Raw genomic sequence first — 19,408 nt, 5'->3', positions numbered from 1 at the left:
AAAAAAAAAGCATGTCCAGCAGTAGGTCAGTGGCTTTGTGCAGGGGGTGACAGGCCAGGGCAGTACTCCCTCCCTCCCCCCCCCCTTTCACCCCCTCCCATCCCCCATTCCTTACCTTGGCAGCCTGCTGTTTGAGGTCCGTCTCCTGGTGGAGGAGCATGTCCAGGAGGAGGTCAGTAGCGGTGTGGAGGGGGTGCCAGGCCAGGTCGTTGAGGCGCGCCATGGTCAGCAGGCCGGGCTCCTCCCCCTCTGCTGCCAGGGACAGCGCTCGCAGCATGGCCGTGTGCAGGCAGTTCCACATTGCACGTGCACCGTTCTGCAGCAACGTCCACAGCTGGCCTCGGTGCGCAAGCACCTAGAATCAAATACACAAGTTACCTGGTTGTACAAAGATGTATGGCCGCTACACAGCTTGAGAGTGCATTCAAATTTAGGAAGCACGGCTCAACTGCTTAGCTTAACTTCCTGATAGATCCACAAAGTAGGGACACACACACACATATCCACATCTACACTCCCCCACCCCCTACACACACACATATCCACATCTACACTCCCCCACCCCCTACACACACACATATCCACATCTACACTCCCCCACCCCCTACACACACACACATATTCACATCTACATCCCCCACCCCCTACACACACACACATATCCACATCCACACTCCCTCACCCCCTACACACACACACACACACACACACACACACACACACACAGAAACTGACCACAGCTCTCTTGAAGAAGTTGAATGTGGCAAAGAGAGCCTCAATGGTGGCCTCAGCGGACAGAGGAACTGACCACACTCACACACACACACACACACGCACACACACAGAAACTGACCACAGCTCTCTTGAAGAAGTTGAATGTGGCGGAGAGAGCCTCAATGGTGACCTCAGTGGACAGAGGCAGGGAGTCAGGGTTGATTCGGTTGGCTTCGTCCAACTTGGAGAAGTCGGAGCGATATGTGCGAGGCGTGTCCTCGATCTCTGGGGGGATGGGGTACAAGGGTGGTGGGGCTGAACCTGAGAAAAACAAACACTTGTGATACAATACAATGCACAATTAGCTTAGGAAAAAATGAGAAGCAATTACGTCCCTTTGTTTAACGTGGCGACACTTTTCTTAATTCTTGCCTAAAAGAACTAGAAGTTTGAGTTCCCTCCACAAATGGGAAAGGTGAGACTAATAATGGCATCCATCATGTACTAGTAAGTCCCACACCCTACTGCAAGTCGTGAATTATGGAAGATTCAAATCACTTTTTTTTTCTTCACAAAACAATTTGCCCAAAACAAAAGCAAATATTATTTACATCACCCACCAGTAGCAGCAGCAGCAGCAAACTCGATGCCAGTAGTTTTGGGTCTGTCTTCGTTGGCCAAGTCCAACGCCTGCATGTTGAGTCTCTCTTTCCGGTCCTCTTCATCATCATCATCATCATCATCGTTCATCATCATGACGCGAGCGGACGACCGTCGAGCGGGTCCCCCCTCCCATCCCACCACCAGGGTGCCGGCCGTCTCAAAGGTCAACCACTCATGGTCAAGGAAGCTGGTTCTGCACACACACGTGTTATAGTGATTATCAAGAGCACATGAGTATTAAAGAGAAAAAAAGGTAAAGTTAGTCCTATACTTTATGTGCAGACTCAAGAGACGGTATGTATGTCCCACCACAGCGGCATGTAAAAGACCTTGGTCATACTGCCGTAAGTGCAGGTGGCCGATTACACCTATACATGCTCATACTTGGGTAGCGCCACTCTGTTGCTGCTAGCTTTCCACTGGGAGGAAGCGACCGGAATTTCCCAGCACTGGGAATAAATGAAATGAAATACCCTTTTAATCCTTGGCAGCCAGATGTTACAAGTCTTGCTTTTTCTCTCAATATCAACTTGAGGGCAGTGCCTATCTTCTGCCCTGCATTGCCTTTACTTTCCGTGGCCCTTATTGTGATCAGATACCCATTTGCAGCTTGGTGAAACATTCAGTGTTTGAACACATCAGGGATCAATTCCAGTCTGCGTGAGAGGCATGCATTCTAACCACTCTGTCACATGGTTCTTCAACTCTTGACTTCGGGGGGCAAAACTTAACCTGGGAGAAAATAAAAACTGCAAAGAACACCAAACACATAACCAAAATCTAAACAAACAAAAAGCTGCGCAAAATGTCTGTGTTTAAAAAATGACTGACCTGTACATGTTGCTGGAAGAAGATCCCAGGAGTTTCTCTCTCTTCTCCAGTTTCTGCAGGAAGACGCCAAAGCGACCCAGGCCCTGAACCATGTTCAACTGGGAGAAAGAAACCATTATTTGTTAACATACCTTCTTCTTCTTCTTCAGCGTTCCAGAATTTTCTGGTTACCTGTGAGCTCGTTTGCCCATTTGGGTTCCCCACACTACACTCTGATAGCATAGTCAGCTCACTCCACTTTCGTTGAGTAGGCATGCTGGGTATTTTCGTGTTTCCATAACCCACCGAACTCCGACATGGATTACAGGATCTTTTCCGTGCGCACTTGGTCTTGTGCTTGCGTGTACACACATAAGTTGACCTGGGAGATCAGAAAAATCTCCACTCTTAACCCACCAGGCGGCAGCGACCGGGATTCGAACTCACGACCTCCCGATTAGGAGGCCGATGTCTTACCACCACGCCACTGCGCCCGTCGTTAAAATAACTGAAAGGACATGAAGAACACAACACAAGAACAAATCATGTTTACACCCACACACACGCACACACGCACACACACACAAACACACACACACACACACACGCAACCCCCCGCCACACACACACACACACACACACACACACACACACACACACACACACACACACACACACACACACACACACACACACACACACACACACACACACACACACACATGCATGCACACATGTACGCATGCACACACGCACGCACGCACACACACACACACACACACACACACACACACACACGCACACGCACACAAACACACACACTGCATGTACGTCTCTGTCCTACCCTACATCCATGACTCTTTGCACTTTGTTGGTTAATGATTGCTCACTAACCCTCAGTTGACTGTTATGACAAGTTATGAATGGGTGCAGTGACTTGCAGTAAAAGTACACACAGAGAAAATATCAAGGTCTTAGGGAAGAGATGGTGTGGAATTTTGATCCAAAATCGTTCCATGACGTGATTAGGGTTTTTAGCATTTTTAGGTACTTTGAACACCCTTTGAAAGGATGACAACTGGGGTGTCTTTAAAGGGGGGTCCCACTGTACAAATTGTTCTGTCTAAGCTGTCCAGTTTAGGGAGTCTGTCCAGTTTAGGGAGTCTGTCCAGTTTAGGGAGTCTGTCCAGTTTAGGGAGTCTGTCCAGTTTAGGGAGTCTGTCCAGTTTAGGGAGTCTGTCCAGTTTAGGGAGTCTGTCCAGTTTAGGGAGTCAAGCACAAGTTCCAACCAACCTGACACCTCCAGGGCATCTCTTCCATGGTGATGCGGCGCAGACGACGTTTACGACTGTTGTTGCGATACATGTCGATGAAGTAGATGCCCAGCAGTTCCAGGGCCTGCATGGAAAGCACGCAAATAAAAATGTATTGCAAACCAAATGTTTTCATCTGAAGAGAACTCTTTCCTCCAAATAATGAAATTGCATAGGTCTCAAATAGCAGTAAGTACTGAAGAGAAGATAAACAGTAATAACCAGCCCACAAACCAAATAATGAATAATAAGAAAAAATAAACAACAGAGTAAAGGAGAACAAGTCGCGTAAGGCGAAAATACAACATTTAGTCAAGCTGTCGAACTCACAGAATGAAACTGAACGCACTGCTATTTTTCAGCAAGACCGTATACTCGTAGCATCGTCAGTCCACCGCTTGTGGCAAAGGCAGTGAAATTGACAAGAAGAGCGGGGTAGTAGTTGCGCTGAGAAGGATAGCATGCTTTTCTGTACCTCTCTTCGTTTTAACTTTCTGAGTGTGTTTTTAATCCAAACATATCATATCTATGTTTTTGGAATCAGGAACCGACAAGGAATAAGATGAAAGTGTTTTTAAATTGATTTGGAAAATTTAATTTTGATCATAATTTTTATATTTTTAATTTTCAGAGCTTGTTTTTAATCCAAATAGAACATATTGATATGTTTTTGGAATCAGGAAATGATGAAGAATAAGATGAACGTAAATTTGGATCGTTTTATATAAAAAAAAAAAGTTTGTACAATTTTTAGATTTTTAATGACCGAAGTCATTTATTAATTTTTAAGCCACCAAGCTGAAATGCAATACCAAAGTCCGGCCTTCGTCGAAGATTGCTTGGCCAAAATTTCAATCAATTTGATTGAAAAATGAGAGTGTGACAGTGCCGCCTCAACTTTTACAAAAAGCCGGATATGACGTCATCAAAGACATTTATCCCAAAAATGAAAACAAAGTCCGGGGATATCATTCCCAGGAACTCTCATGTAAAATTTCATAAAGATCGGTCCAGGAGTTTATTCTGAATCGCTCTACACACACACACGCACAGACAGACACACACACACACACACACACACACACACATACACCACGACCCTCGTCTCGATTCCCCCTCTATGTTAAAACATTTAGTCAAAACTTGACTAAATGTAAAAAGGGAGGGGGATCAAGGTTTGGGACCAAAGTGTGCGCAATCCAAAAAATAGGGCTTCTCCAAAATGGAAAAAAAGACAGGTTCCAGGGAGCACAGGTAAGGTAAGGACAAAAAAAAAAGGATTCTTGTTCCCTCACCATTAGTTCCTGCTGCTCCTGCATCAGTTTCTGGGCCTCAGTCATGCCAGCCGTCACGCCCAGTGGCTGCAACACAGTAAAACACCTTATAGACGTACAGTCCATCTTGCCCTGGCGACCATGAACGGTATTCAAGTGTAATGGGAAACTTGAAGTGGCTTTAGCAGCTATCACCTTTTTAGCTAAAGGGCTCTAAATTCCTATTGTAACTGCTATTGACGTCACCAAGTTAGAACGTCTTTAGCAATCAAAGTTCTTACCTCCCTTCTTGCTCTGTACTCATACACTCTTATGGAAGGAAATCACCGCCACCTGACACTTGCCTACAATCCTAGAGATGCACGGTCAGCAAGGCATCCCATTGCATAAGACAACATGCGGACACAGCCATCCACACATCAATAAAATACCAGAGTGACCACTTGTCGATAATATCAAAAATTCTTTGGTGCCTTCGGTGGTTGTTAAAGACAGTTTTGACTGCACCGTCATTGACAGAAATGCTGAGGACACTTACAGTTGAACCTGCAATTGCAAAGAAAGAACTCAACTTCTCACCATTTCCTCTCATTAGAAAATTGTTTATCAATGAGGGTAACGTCATACTTAGCAAACTGGTGCTTGTTTACATCCAGCCCTCCCCCTTGCAAATAACATTTCTACACAACAGCCCCACACAACAGCAACACACAACAGCAACACACAACAGCCACACACAACAGCAACACACAACAGCCACACACAACAGCCACACACAACAGCAACACACAACAGCCACACACAACAGCAACACACAACAGCCACACACAACAGCAACACACAACAGCAACACACAACAGCAACACACAACAGCAACACACAACAGCAACACACAACAGCAACACACAACAGCAACACACAACAGCAACACACAACAGCAACACACAACAGCAACACACAACAGCAACACACAACAGCCACACACAACAGCAACACACAACAGCAACACACAACAGCCACACACAACAGCCACACACAACAGCAACACACAACAGCCACACACAACAGCCACACACAACAGCAACACACAACAGCCACACACAACAGCAACACACAACAGCCACACACAACAGCCACACACAACAGCCACACACAACAGCAACACACAACAGCCACACACAACAGCAACACACACCAGAGACACAACAGCAGCAAAGGCAAAGACGAGAGAACAACTCAACACGGGTAGATAACACACCTTGTACTTGGATTTCTTGCCCTTGGATGCCGGGGTTTTCCCTGGGGTTTTCCCTCCTGCCCCTGCCGCTTCTTTGGGTGCCCTGGGGCTGGCACCATCCTGAAACACACATTCAGGTAAGCACAACTCTAAAAACAGATAGACTGCTAACGACGGTCCCCACTGGTTTTTAGAAACAAAATTCCATGACTTTTCCATGACTTTCCATGAGCCTCAATAACATTTTCCATGACTAAATCCACAGGTCGCCATTTCCGAACACGCAAACTTTTCGAAGGTATCGTCCACTGGACTACTACTATCACAGAAAGTTGTCTTTCTGTGATAGTAGTAGTCCAGTGGACGATACCTTCGCGTGTGCACTGGCTTGCTTTGCACTCAGTGAATTTGAGTCAGTTTCTACGCAGTGTCTCATCGACAAGCAAGTCAAGCATTTGCTACGCAGTCAGATTATCGGTAATGTTTGCTGGTCCTGTCATTTCACTAAACTGGACCAGCCACTGTTTGTATCCATCTGCACTTTCGTAAATTCCGTTTCGTAACCGTCACTGTGACATGACGAACTGTCATTTTTTTCACCGCGATACACAGTTCATTGCGAAGATCTTCCTTGGTAATTCGTTCCAATTCCGCATACTTTTTGTTGTCAAGAAACAACTCGAAAGAAAGTTTCAAACTCATCATCCTCCATCTTGCTTGTCGAAGCGCTTTATCGATGCAAAAACAAAAGCAGAAAACTTCGACGAAACCGACTCAAATGCAGCGCAGACGACACGACGAGATAACGGAAGGAAGTGAGCCTCGCTTTGGCTCAAGTGCCGTTAAAAATACCGTTATTCTCGTATGCAAATACGAACAAGAAGTTGTTCATACGAACAAGCCTTGTGCTGGCGACGCAAATCGCTGCTGGCTGGCAAAGGGGGGGGGGGGGGGGGGGGCTAATGGCTGGGCGACGAAAATAGCCGCTGGCGTGCTAAAGTGTTTTTTTTTCTTTCTTATTTTTGTTAAATTCCATGACTTTCCATGACTTGAATTGAAATTCCATGACTTTCCAGGCCTGGAAAATTAAAAATCAAATTCCATGACTTTCCAGGTTTTCCATGACCTGTACGAACCCTGTAACGAGAATGGTAAGGTATTGGAACTTTTGATTTTAACAATTGTGAACGTCTTGGTTTTTTTAAATTATAACGTTCCAATTCCTTACCATTCTTGTTTTTTGTTTAGAGATTCAGGTAAATTGAGTTCAGTCCCTTAAGGAGGGCTGTTGGGGGAACACGCAGGATAAAGCAGCTGAGGCTGTCCTCCATTCCTGTGATGTCTTTGATGTTCTGTTTCTCGTGGTTTTGACACACAGTCATAGGATCAGTCCCAATGGCACCTTTTAAATACTCAAATTTTCAATGAATTTTCTATTTCTTTGGACATACTTTCCATATTTGATCCTATATGATGCCCAGAATTGTTCAGAAAACTACAGATCAAACTGGATGTTTTCTGTAGAGAGCAAGAACATCATTGAACACTGCGAAAGTAAGATAGAAGAATGCATCACCTTTAAAAGTACATGTAATGATGAATCGATTGAACATTGGAATTCCCTTCTTTGAGCCATGTGACGTCTTTCTTTTCTTTCTTTATTTGGTGTTTAACGTCGTTTTCAACCACGAAGGTTATATCGCGATGGGGAAAGGGGGGAGATGGGATAGAGCCACTTGTCAATTGTTTCTTGTTCACAAAAGCACTAATCAAAAATTTGCTCCAGGGGCTTGCAACGTAGTACAATATATTACCTTACTGGGAGAATGCAAGTTTCCAGTACAAAGGACTTAACATTTCTTACATCCATGTGACGTCAGAGTCCAACAAAAAACTTGAGCCAACAAAAGAGTGCATATTTGTGTGCGTTCAATCATAACAAATAAAAGGAATTCTAATCGATCAATGGATGTCTCACCTTCTTGCTGTACTCGGCCATAGCAGCAGCAAACTTCTTGGGGTCATTGCCCGCCACGGTGATAGCGCCCACCTGCTTGCTCATGAAGGCACGAGGCCCTATGATCGACTCGTTTCGCCTGTGTGCAGAAAAGTGCCATTGAGTATTTGGGTCTTTTGACTTACACGTACGAAGAAGACCTGAACCTCACCCGGGCTGCATCAGGTTATTGCATGTTTCAGTGTTCTCACACAGGGTCAAATGAAAGTTGAGGATGAAAGTCACTTGTTCATTTCAATGCTTGTTATTCTCTCAGGTGCCAGGAGAATGGTTCCGTACAACTCTCGCTTACTCTGTTACACATGTCGTATGGATTTAGAGCGCTTACTTCCCTTTGTTTATCAGTTCTCACACAGGCTTGTACTCTATTGCAACATAATATGTATCCATTGAACATTGGGTTTCCCTTCTTTGTGCCATGAAAAGACAAAAATCGTACAGAGGATGGAAGCCGACTCCTCAGGGATGAAGCACTCTAATCCCTCAACTCATCAACATCACTGCCATTATCTATCCCACCTTATTCTATTTGCTTACCTTCTCCAACTCTCACCTACACCTACTGTCTGTATAAGGCTTTTATTATCTAATGACAATAAACCATCAAAGCGTCAAACATTCACCTACACACCCACCCTTATACTAGTTTTGTTCATGTCAACAGACAGGAAATTATACATGCAACCTCCATGGATGCACAAACTACACATGCAGGCACTAGTCACCAACTAACAGAGGGACAGAAAGACAGACAGGCAGGAATGCAGACATACAGACAGACAGACAGACAGACAGACAGACAGGCAGGAGAGCAGACATACAGACAGACAGACAGACAGACAGGATAGCAGACATACAGACAGACAGACAGACAGACAGGCAGGAAAGCAGACATACAGACAGACAGACCGACAGGATAGCAGACATACAGACAGACAGACAGACAGGATAGCAGACATACAGACAGACAGACAGACAGACAGACAGGCAGGAAAGCAGACATACAGACAGACAGACAGACAGACAGACAGACAGGCAGGAAAGCAGACAGACGGACAGACAACCTACTTGGTGATCCAGTCGTCAGTCTCCTTGCACCAGTCCACCACCTGGTCCACTTCGCCCTCAGTCAGAGCTTTCTGCGCCACGTTCACAAAGAACTCCAGGTAACGAGCTCGCCGTCGGAACTTCACCACTGCACACAGTCATCAAAAACATCAAATTGTTAGATTCCCAAAGCAATCGTCAAATCTAGTGTATTCCACTCCTTGAAAAATCTGATGTACACTTCTTCTTTCTTCTTCATCTTTCACAGCAAAGGTACACAAACAACAAAGAGTGAAATGAAATAATAATGCAATAATAGAGGAAATAAAATAAAATAAAATAAAATAAACAGCACTGAGAAATGTGCACACTTCTTTCTTCCTTCACTTAGAATCAACTCAATACAGTTCAGCAGAATGATCAAGTACACATATAATGTTTCTGGGCATAGTCTGGAATTAACCTTGTGGATTAGTAACATCACATGCTGAAAGAATAGCGACCATTTGAGACTGACTCATTGTAACTAAATAGGGTTACAATGGAACAGGGTGAAGTCTTAAATTGGGGGTCTTAAAAGGGAGGCTGCACTGTACTGACCTTCTCTGTAGGCCAGCTTGCTGGGTAGGAAAGCGATGTATGCATGCAGGATGCTGGGATCTTCGTTGCCGTTCAGTTCATGCTCCCCGTGGGCTGCACACACGAACATGCCAACACATGAAGGGTATACCACGAAAAAATAGAGGAACAGATATAAATTCGACCAAATATCCATGGACACTCCCCGAACATTTTTTGAGAACAATTACATTCTAGGCAAGTCCATGTGAACAAAGTCCAAAGATGTCTATGCTCAAAACACTCTTGAATAAACCTTCGCACTTTTCTAAGAAGAACAGAACTAAAAAAAACCAAAGACCCAAGACTCACCGGCGCGACTGACTTTCATCATGTGAGCCTCCAACGCACGCAGCTCTTCGTTCACCATCCCATCTTCCTCCTTCGTTGCCTTGCGGCTCCCCCCGCCCCCTCCGGCCACTCCCCCCTTCTTCTTCTTCAGGGCTGCAAGGGACATGGAGCCTGTCTCCGTCTCCGCCCCAGAGGCATCTCCATCTTTCTCGTCGTCACGCTTGGACTGGTCGGTGGTGGGCTCCACGGACAGCAGACGTCGTCCCGCATCATTGATGTTGTTGGCGAGAGTCTTCTGACCCCACGTTCTCAGCACCTGTGAATATGAACAAGGATGAACAGTATGAACAGTATGAACAGTATGAACAGTATGAACAGTATGAACAGTATGAACAAGGATGAACCCAGGGCTTCATTTCTGCCTCCTGAGCTGCACACAGGAACATGCCAACAAGCTATTTTCAGCATCCTTTCCACCACCGGTCTACACAGAGCCATACACTGATAAGTTCCATCTTCCGGTGTAGCGCGGAAGCATTTGGGTATAACAAGCAAGCGAGGTTAACATTGTGCTGGCTGCAGCTGTTGGTAGCCTTTGCCATGACTATTTTTAACTCGCACTAAAATGCAGGCCAAGAACAGCCGTGTGAAAGATGTTTGTTTTGTGATTGCTGAGTGTAGTAGTCTCATGTTTGTCTTGGTCTAGAGTCTTCTGGACCCACGTTCTCAGCACCTGTGAGTATGAACAGGATGAAAGATGTGTGTACCGTACTTTCAGGACGATAAGGCGCAACTTTTTTCCTCTTTCTTTCTTTCTTTATTTGGTGTTTAACGTCGTTTTCAACCACGAAGGTTATATCGCGACGAGCACACACACATGCAATCAAACACATAACTTCATAAGCTTCATATCTGGGCGTTTCAGGTTGACCGAAACTTCAAAGGAACTACAAAACACACGTCATGTACTGACTTTGTTGTTGTTTTGACGATTGAACGAGCACACACACATGCAATCAAACACATGACGTGTGTTTTGTAGTTCCTTTGAAGTTTTGGTCAACCTGAAACGCCCAAATATGAAGTTTTGTAGGCCTCTGACGTCACATGGCTCAAAGAAGGAAAATCCAATGTCCAATCGATACATATGACCTTACTGGGAGAATGCAAGTTTCCAGTACAAAGGACTTAACATTTCTTACATACTGCTTGACTAAAATCTTTACAAACATTGACTATATTCTATACAAGAAACACTTAACAAGGGTAAAAGGAGAAACAGAATCCGTTAGTCGCCTCTTACGACATGCTGGGGAGCATCGGGTAAATTCTTCCCCCTAACCTGCAGGGGGACTTTTTTCCTCAATTTTGACCCCTGCGCCCTATTGACCGGTAATGCCTTGTGTATGGCTAAAGAAGAATGCATATGTACCCACATTACTATACAAAAAAACCATAACACTCCCTCTCTAGTGATATGCATATTTCTGCTACTTTGAGTTTGACCTTAGCAAAGTTTCCTTTGCGACATCAAAGGTGTCGGTCTCAAAGTTGAAAACTCGCCATTAACCAAAGTCAGGTCAGTGTCTGTAAACTAGGGCATGCAGCTGGTCTTAGCTGAAAATATTGATCACTGACCAAAGGTCACAAGGCTAATCAGCAGTGGCTTTGATGTCAGCGCACATTTGGGAAAACCTATTTTACCTTGGCAAGGTGGAAGGTGATGCAGGCAGTCATGTGATGCAGACTGTCGATCACATGACCTTGACGCTTCTGTATCAGGCCTGAGGGAATCTCTTGCAGCACAGCATGGCACTGCTGGAGGACCTGTGACAAGAGAGAACGCACATCAGTCTAATGGATTTAAATTAAGGCTAAAAGTTCTGGGAAATTACAAAAAGTCATTTCTTTCACTGTGCCGTATATACTCGTTTGGGTGGGATAAGTCACTGGCATTTTGGGAAATGACAAAAGTCATTTCACTGTGCCTTATAATATGTTAGATACTCATTTAGGTGGGATAAGTCACTGGCATATTGGAAAATTACAAAAGTCATTTCACTGTGCCTTATAATATGTTAGATACTCATTTAGGTGGGATAAGTCACTGGCATATTGGGAAATTACAAAAGTCATTTCTTTCATTGTGCCGTATATACTCATTTGGGTGGGATAAGTCACTGGCATATTCAAAGACAAATACATCATGTTTGGCAAAACACTGTCATAATCATTATCTGCCCATTTGTGTAGCATGGAAATGTTAAAGTAAGTGTATGTGTGTGAACTTGCACAAGTGTGTCAAGTCTGGGTGTGCGTGTATGTAAGTGTGCATACATGTGTGACAGGGAGACTACTGTCGCCCTTCACAGCAGACTCTGCAGAGTTGTTCGCCTTAGAAGTTGCGAGCTATTTATAGCTCGCAAGGCAACACCTGTGGATTGTAGAGTTCTGTTTGTGATGGGGTCTGGCGGCTTTTGTCTCTCTGTTTGTTCATGGATTCCTTTGCGAATGCATAACAGTTGTTATAGGGCTTAGAAATAAGCTCTAAAATTCTCAATCCTGTTTGATTGGACTTCGCCTCCAAAGGTGATTGTGGTGTTTCGGCACTAGGTGACACATGTGTGTGGGAATTATTAAGTGTATGTCTGTGTACAACTACGACAGATGTGTGCAAATAATTACATGTGTATAAGTGCGAGTATGTCTGAGTGTCTGCAAGTACGGTGTATGCATGTGTTTATGTTTTACAGTGGAACCCCCCTTTAAAGACCTCCAAACATCTGAGAAAATCAGGTCTTCAAAAGGAGGGAGTCTTAAAAATAGGGGTACATTTGCAGAGGTTATGTACAGAAAGTCTGAGAAAACTGGGTCTTAAAAGTCTTAAATTGGGGATCTTAAAACAGGGGTTCCAGTCTGTACTTCACACTCCCAGCAACACTGTAGTGCTATCAACTGTGCCACCACCCAGCCTCTCCTAACTGATCTCTGACCTCTTCGCACGGTCTGGTACCATCACTTAAAATAAGAGTACATGATGCACCCTAGACTATCTTGCCAGCATAGCATCCTTATGAGTTTCTCTGTGTACCAAGCTCTAATACTGTATGCTGCTTTTTCTTTATGCTCTACTCAAGTGAATAAACCTTTAGCAGGGTTTAGCCTGGGAGAAAAAGGCAATGGGCCATTTGTTCCCCTCAACCAAATCCCGATGGGACATATGATCGAAGGCAAGAAGCGAAAAAGAGGCCTGTACGCGTTTTGACCAAAGATGCAAAATGGTGCCATCTAAGAATTAGCCCATCTGAGAATTAGCCGCTATATCGTGTTATCTCTCTGTGTGTATGAGTGCGTGTGTGTGTGGGTGTGTATGTGTAATCCGATGTAAAGTGTACATTTGGTGGCGCAGTGGTACGTAATCTCAATGAGCCCTTTGACGCACTGAAGGGAATTGTGATGGGACATTTTCAGATTTAGTGCGCCAATGGCGCAGGGCGCACTAGTAAATGAAACCCTGCTATAGAATTGATGAGAATAGATATTTGTCTGATGTTCTACTGATGTGGCTGAGAGTGTGAACCCATGCAATAGCCTCCGAATACCAACATCATCATAAACACCAAACATCATATTATTACAGACACGAGAAGCCAACCTGAATGACGGGCAGGGCGGGGATCTTGTAGTAGAGCATGGGGGCCACCAGACCGTAGCACTGAACCACCGCCTGCAGAGTCAGACTGGCTTCGTTCAGCCAGCCAGCCAGCTCCACCGCCACCATCATCTTCTCGCACAGAGCCAGCCTCTTCATCTGTGTATACACATGGAACGCATCATTATTATTTGTTATCTTTGTGAAGCAACTGATAGGTAAACAAATGTGCTGTCTGTGGGACTCCCTTAAACAAATCCACACTTGGTCAGTCATGACCAAAGGACACAGATCCACTAATACTGAGTTGGTGCTGTGCAACAGACAACCAGTTCTAAAAGGGGAATATGTCTCTGTTAAGTTGCATTATTCAAACAGTATCATGAAATGCAGAAAAGAGCAGTGGAAGAATATGTCGATTTGTACGAAGAAGCAAAGATGACGCTCTTTGAAAATTAACAAATCAGCAGCCATACAAAAATGTGACAAAGTGACATGCAGACACATTGCACAGAAAGGAACAGATGAGGATGTCCATGTAGAGAAAGTGAATAAGAGACAGACAGACAGACATACAAACATACAGACATACAGACAGACAGACAGACAGACAGACAGACAGACAGACAGACATTCAGACATACATAGACATACATACAGACATACATACAGACAGACAGACAGACAGACAGACAGACAGACAGATAGACAGACAGACATACAAACAGACACAGACAGACAGACATGAATGGATCAGGATTGTCAATGGAGACAGAGTGACTATGAAACAGGCAGGCAGACAGACAGACAGACAGACAGACAGACAGACAGACAGGCAGGCAGACAGACAGACAGGCAGACAGGCAGGCAGACAGACAGACAGACAGACAGGCAGGCAGGCAGACAGGCAGGCAGACAGACAGACAGACAGACAGACAGACAGACAGGCAGGCAGACAGACAGACAGACACACAGACACACAGACAGTGACAGTGACAGAGACCAAAGCACCCAGCCACACACCCAGATAAGAGACTGACCTGCCCGGGGTAGAGAGGGCCCTGGTCACACAGCACGTCACAGAAGAGGCCGTTCTGCCGGATGCTGATGTCCACGTTGATGAAGATGCTGGTCAGGAACTGGCGCAGGAGGACAGGGGACGACAGACACACGGCGCGCTTGTTCAGTCTGCACAACACACAGTCATGTTATTGCAACTAGCTGGTTCAGCCTGCACAAACACAGTCATGTTATAAGCATTCCCTGCAGCTTTTGTATAACAGATACACAGATTTGGAGAGCAGATCAAAAGCGTTCTGTCTTAGTTCAACTTCATTTGAAATCGTTAAGAGGTGATGTTAATATAACGGAAACTTTTGACTCTGGACATTTACAAGGTCAACAGTGGGAGGTTTTTACTGCAGAAGACAGGGTACAACATAATGACTAACCAAGAAAGGACCCACAGGGAAGTCAACAAACCGCAGAGAGCTTGGGGACAAGGGTGGGGGCACTGACGGGGGAAGAGAAGGAAAATGAACCGCAGACTGACTTGAGAAGAGTAAGCTTGAAGTCCCTCTTGGCCTCAGTGATGAAGGTGACGCCTTCAGGCGGTGGGGGCTCGGCCAGGAAATGATCCCACAGCACTTCACTCGCTTCCTTCGCTGTGGGGTAGTGCCCAACTTGGTACGAAATCTGTGTAGCGTGAAGACAGACAAAGCAAGATGATTATTCTCTGCCATTTTCAGCCAATAAATGAACCCAGCGCACTTCATACACATTCTTCGCTCTGTATAGGTACACTGAAATACTTGGAATGAAATCGATACAGTACATACAACCATATAACTGTATTGAGTGTGAAATGATCGCAGCACAAAAGAGAGTACACATACACACATAGTTATATGCATGCATGCAAACACACTCACACATCACACACACACATATACACATGCGCGCACACATACACACACACACACACACACACACACACACACATCACACATCACACACAACCAGCATGCATGCAAACACACACACATCACACACACACACACACATCACACACACAACCAGCATGCATGCAAACACACTCACACATCACACATCACACATCACACATCACACATAACACACACACAACCAGCATGCATGCAAACACACTCACACACACACATCACACACACATCACACATCACACATCACACACACACACAACCAGCATGCATGCAAACACACTCACACATCACACACACAAATCACACATCACACATCACACACACACATCACACATCACACATCACACACACATCACACATCACACACATCACACATACACACACATATCACACATCACACACACACACACAACCAGCATGCATGCAAACACACTCACACATCACACATACACATCACACACACACATCACACATCACACACACACACACACATCACACATCACACATCACACACACACACAACCAGCATGCATGCAAACACACTCACACATCACACACACACATCACACACACATCACACATCACACATCACACACTCACACATCACACACATCACACATCACACACAACCAGCATGCATGCAAACACACTCACACATCACACACACACACATACACACATGCGCGCACACATACACACACACACATGCATACATACACACACACCCCCCAACACACACACACACATACCTGGCTGAGGAATGCCCATGTCATGAGGACGGGAAGGGGATGGGAGGCCAGAATGGGCTTGCTTGTCTCCCCTATGCTGTCACCAATCATCTTCCCGTCAGCAGTGTAGGCAGCAACGGCAAAGACGTATCGCTCGTTGGGATTCAGTCCTGACACCTTCAGTTCACAGCCATGACTGGGAACCTACCAAATATTAATGAGAAAATCATAACAAATTCAGAATGACCAGGTTATACTAACATATAGTATCATGTAATATTAACATTAGAAGATATCACACTGAGTTAGGGTAAGTGGCAATATGTTTTAATACAAGTATTTATGTGTGTTATAAATAATATTATTGTCTTATTGAATATCCTTATAATTCTGATTGCAATGTGTGTTTCCTAATCGTTGGCAGGCAGGTCAGAAACGTCAAAGAAAATTTTAGATTTTAATGTATTTCTTACATCTGCTGTCCTGTTCTCCATTTTGCTGAACCTTCTCCTATTCTCTTCCATTCGTGATTCCTAATTTGTGAACAATCGCACCAGGTACCGTACTTTATTTCTTTATCCTTTTGTGTGTGAACTATTCATTTCTTTATCACTTTGTGTGTGAACTATTCATTTCTTTATCACTTTGTGTCTGAACTATTCATTTCTTTATCACTTTGTGTGTGAACTATTCATTTCTTTATCACTTTGTGTGTGAACTATTCATTTCTTTATCACTTTGTGTGTGAACTATTCATTTCTTTATCACTTTGTGTGTGAACTATTCATTTCTTTATCACTTTGTGTGTGAACTATTCATTTCTTTATCACTTTGTGTGTGAACTATTCATTTCTTTATCACTTTGTGTGTGAACTATTCATTTCTTTATCACTTTGTGTGTGAACTATTCATTTCTTTATCACTTTGTGTGTGAACTATTCATTTCTTTGTGTGTGAACTATTCATTTCTTTATCACTTTGTGTGTGAACTATTCATTTCTTTATCACTTTGTGTGTGAACTATTCATTTCTTTATCCTTTTGTGTCTGAACTATTCATTTCTTTATCACTTTGTGTGTGAACTATTCATTTCTTTATCACTTTGTGTGTGAACTATTCATTTCTTTATCACTTTGTGTCTGAACTATTCATTTCTTTATCACTTTGTGTGTGAACTAAGTGCTCGTACCTCATCTCCTGAGCCGGGCAAGTTGTAGTCGCTGATGCGCGCCTTAACGTTGCTTCCTGCGGCGTTGCGACCAAACAGTCGGTACCATGCCACCTGCAACACATTATTCATTTGTCAAACAATGTACGCTTACCATGCCACCTGTAACACGTCATTCATTTGTCAAACAATGTACGCTTCCCATGCCACCTGTAACACATTATTCATTTGTCAAACAATGTATGCTTCCCATGCCACCTGTAACACGTCATTCATTTGTCAAACAATGTAGGCTTCCCATGCCACCTGTAACACGTCATTCATTTGTCAAACAATGTACGCTTCCCATGCCACCTGTAACACATTATTCATTTGTCAAACAATGTAGGCTTCCCATGCCACCTGTAACACATTATTCATTTGTCAAACAATGTAGGCTTCCCATGCCACCTGTAACACATTATTCATTTGTCAAACAATGTAGGCTTCCCATGCCACCTGTAACACATTATTCATTTGTCAAACAATGTACGCTTCCCATGCCACCTGTAACACATTATTCATTTGTCAAACAATGTACGCTTCCCATGCCACCTGTAACACATTATTCATTTGTCAAACAATGTATGCTTCCCATGCCACCTGTAACACGTCATTCATTTGTCAAACAATGTACGCTTCCCATGCCACCTGTAACACATTATTCATTCATCATCAATGTAGGCTTCCCTGGAAAAACAACCTTGAAAACGTGTCCATCCAGACAACAGTTCCTCATCTCACAACAAAAGATGAACAGAGCGATGTGCAGAAGAAAGCCCTGACACTTGCCATGCTCGACGAAAGATACCCCCAAGAAGCATGGATGCGGGTCTTTACAGATGGGTCCGCCACAGACGCCGTCAAGAGAGGAGGAGCTGGTGTCTACATCCAACACCCCAGTGGAGAGTGGCAAGCAGAGGCTATACCAACTGGCCTCCACTGCACCAACTACAGAGCAGAGGTAGAAGCGCTTATCCACGCAGCCAATACCATCAGCAGCAAGGTCAATCCCGACACCCAAGTTGTCTTCCTGACTGATGCCTTGTCTGTGCTGCAAGCAGTCAACAACAACAAACTGCCTCAGCTTACAACGACACTTCATAACATCAAGTGTCTGAAGACTGTATTGCAGTGGGTCCCCTCACACTGCGGGATAGAGGGGAACGAACAAGCGGATAAAATGGCCAAACTGGGTGCGGAGGACGAACAAGAAGAAAACCCAGTGAGCGCCACAGAGATGAAAACCATCATAAAGTCTCTGCTTAAAACCCCTCCAACGCATGACAGCTACCACCAACTGTCAAGACCTGAACAGGTAGTCATTTTCCGCCTGAGAACAGGGCACAACAGAATGCAACAACACCTGCACAAAAAACTGCGAGCCGTGCCCTCCCCCATGTGTCCCTGTGGAGACGCAGAGCAGGATGCAGCCCACATCCTGCAGGACTGCAGAAATCTCCAGCCCCTGAGGAGAGAGATCTGGACCAGGTCGGTGCCCCTTCATGAGAAGCTGCATGGACCTGTGGAGGCTCTTGATAAGACCACCAGCTTCATTACCAGAGCTGGACTCGTTTAACATTGGCCAACGACAACAAGAATGTAGGCTTCCTTCACGTGGAGTTTCTTTGCGTCCAACTCACTGTCATTCAAATGAAAGAAATTGCAGAAAACAAGTTTCAACCATACGCTGAAGCATCATAATGCTGGTTGATTAACAGAATAGAGAATGCAGAATAGTGTAAGGAAAGTGATGAATGATGAAATTGATGAATGGTGAAATTGATGTCAGAACAAATTGTTCATTGTTGATCTAAATTAAATTGGTAGTGAAACGGGGATGAAACGTGAATACCGTCTCAGAGTCATCCCATAA

General features: G+C 44.4%; 1 protein-coding gene across 1 annotated transcript in view; it reads right to left on the bottom strand.

Annotated features, from left to right (window-relative positions):
* Positions 1–19,408, bottom strand: part of LOC138965395 (cilia- and flagella-associated protein 54-like) — a 103,974-nt gene that overhangs the window by 42,980 nt on the left and 41,586 nt on the right. The window contains exons 25-41 of the mRNA XM_070337533.1: positions 17,515–17,607; positions 16,347–16,529; positions 15,189–15,331; positions 14,677–14,824; positions 13,640–13,795; positions 11,689–11,811; positions 10,006–10,300; positions 9,676–9,768; positions 9,097–9,223; positions 7,990–8,107; positions 6,033–6,131; positions 4,796–4,861; positions 3,481–3,585; positions 2,209–2,306; positions 1,335–1,570; positions 854–1,035; positions 116–355 (exon numbers count right to left, since the gene is read on the bottom strand). Coding sequence (XP_070193634.1) covers positions 116–355; positions 854–1,035; positions 1,335–1,570; positions 2,209–2,306; positions 3,481–3,585; positions 4,796–4,861; positions 6,033–6,131; positions 7,990–8,107; positions 9,097–9,223; positions 9,676–9,768; positions 10,006–10,300; positions 11,689–11,811; positions 13,640–13,795; positions 14,677–14,824; positions 15,189–15,331; positions 16,347–16,529; positions 17,515–17,607 — 2,505 coding nt within the window. The remainder of the gene's footprint in view (positions 1–115; positions 356–853; positions 1,036–1,334; positions 1,571–2,208; positions 2,307–3,480; positions 3,586–4,795; positions 4,862–6,032; positions 6,132–7,989; positions 8,108–9,096; positions 9,224–9,675; positions 9,769–10,005; positions 10,301–11,688; positions 11,812–13,639; positions 13,796–14,676; positions 14,825–15,188; positions 15,332–16,346; positions 16,530–17,514; positions 17,608–19,408) is intronic.

The sequence above is a fragment of the Littorina saxatilis genome, linkage group LG4 (genome assembly GCF_037325665.1).
Source record: "Littorina saxatilis isolate snail1 linkage group LG4, US_GU_Lsax_2.0, whole genome shotgun sequence".
Lineage (NCBI taxonomy): Eukaryota > Metazoa > Mollusca > Gastropoda > Littorinimorpha > Littorinidae > Littorina > Littorina saxatilis.
Note: the sequence above shows the minus strand (reverse complement) of the source record. Positions and strands in the feature narration are given on the sequence as shown.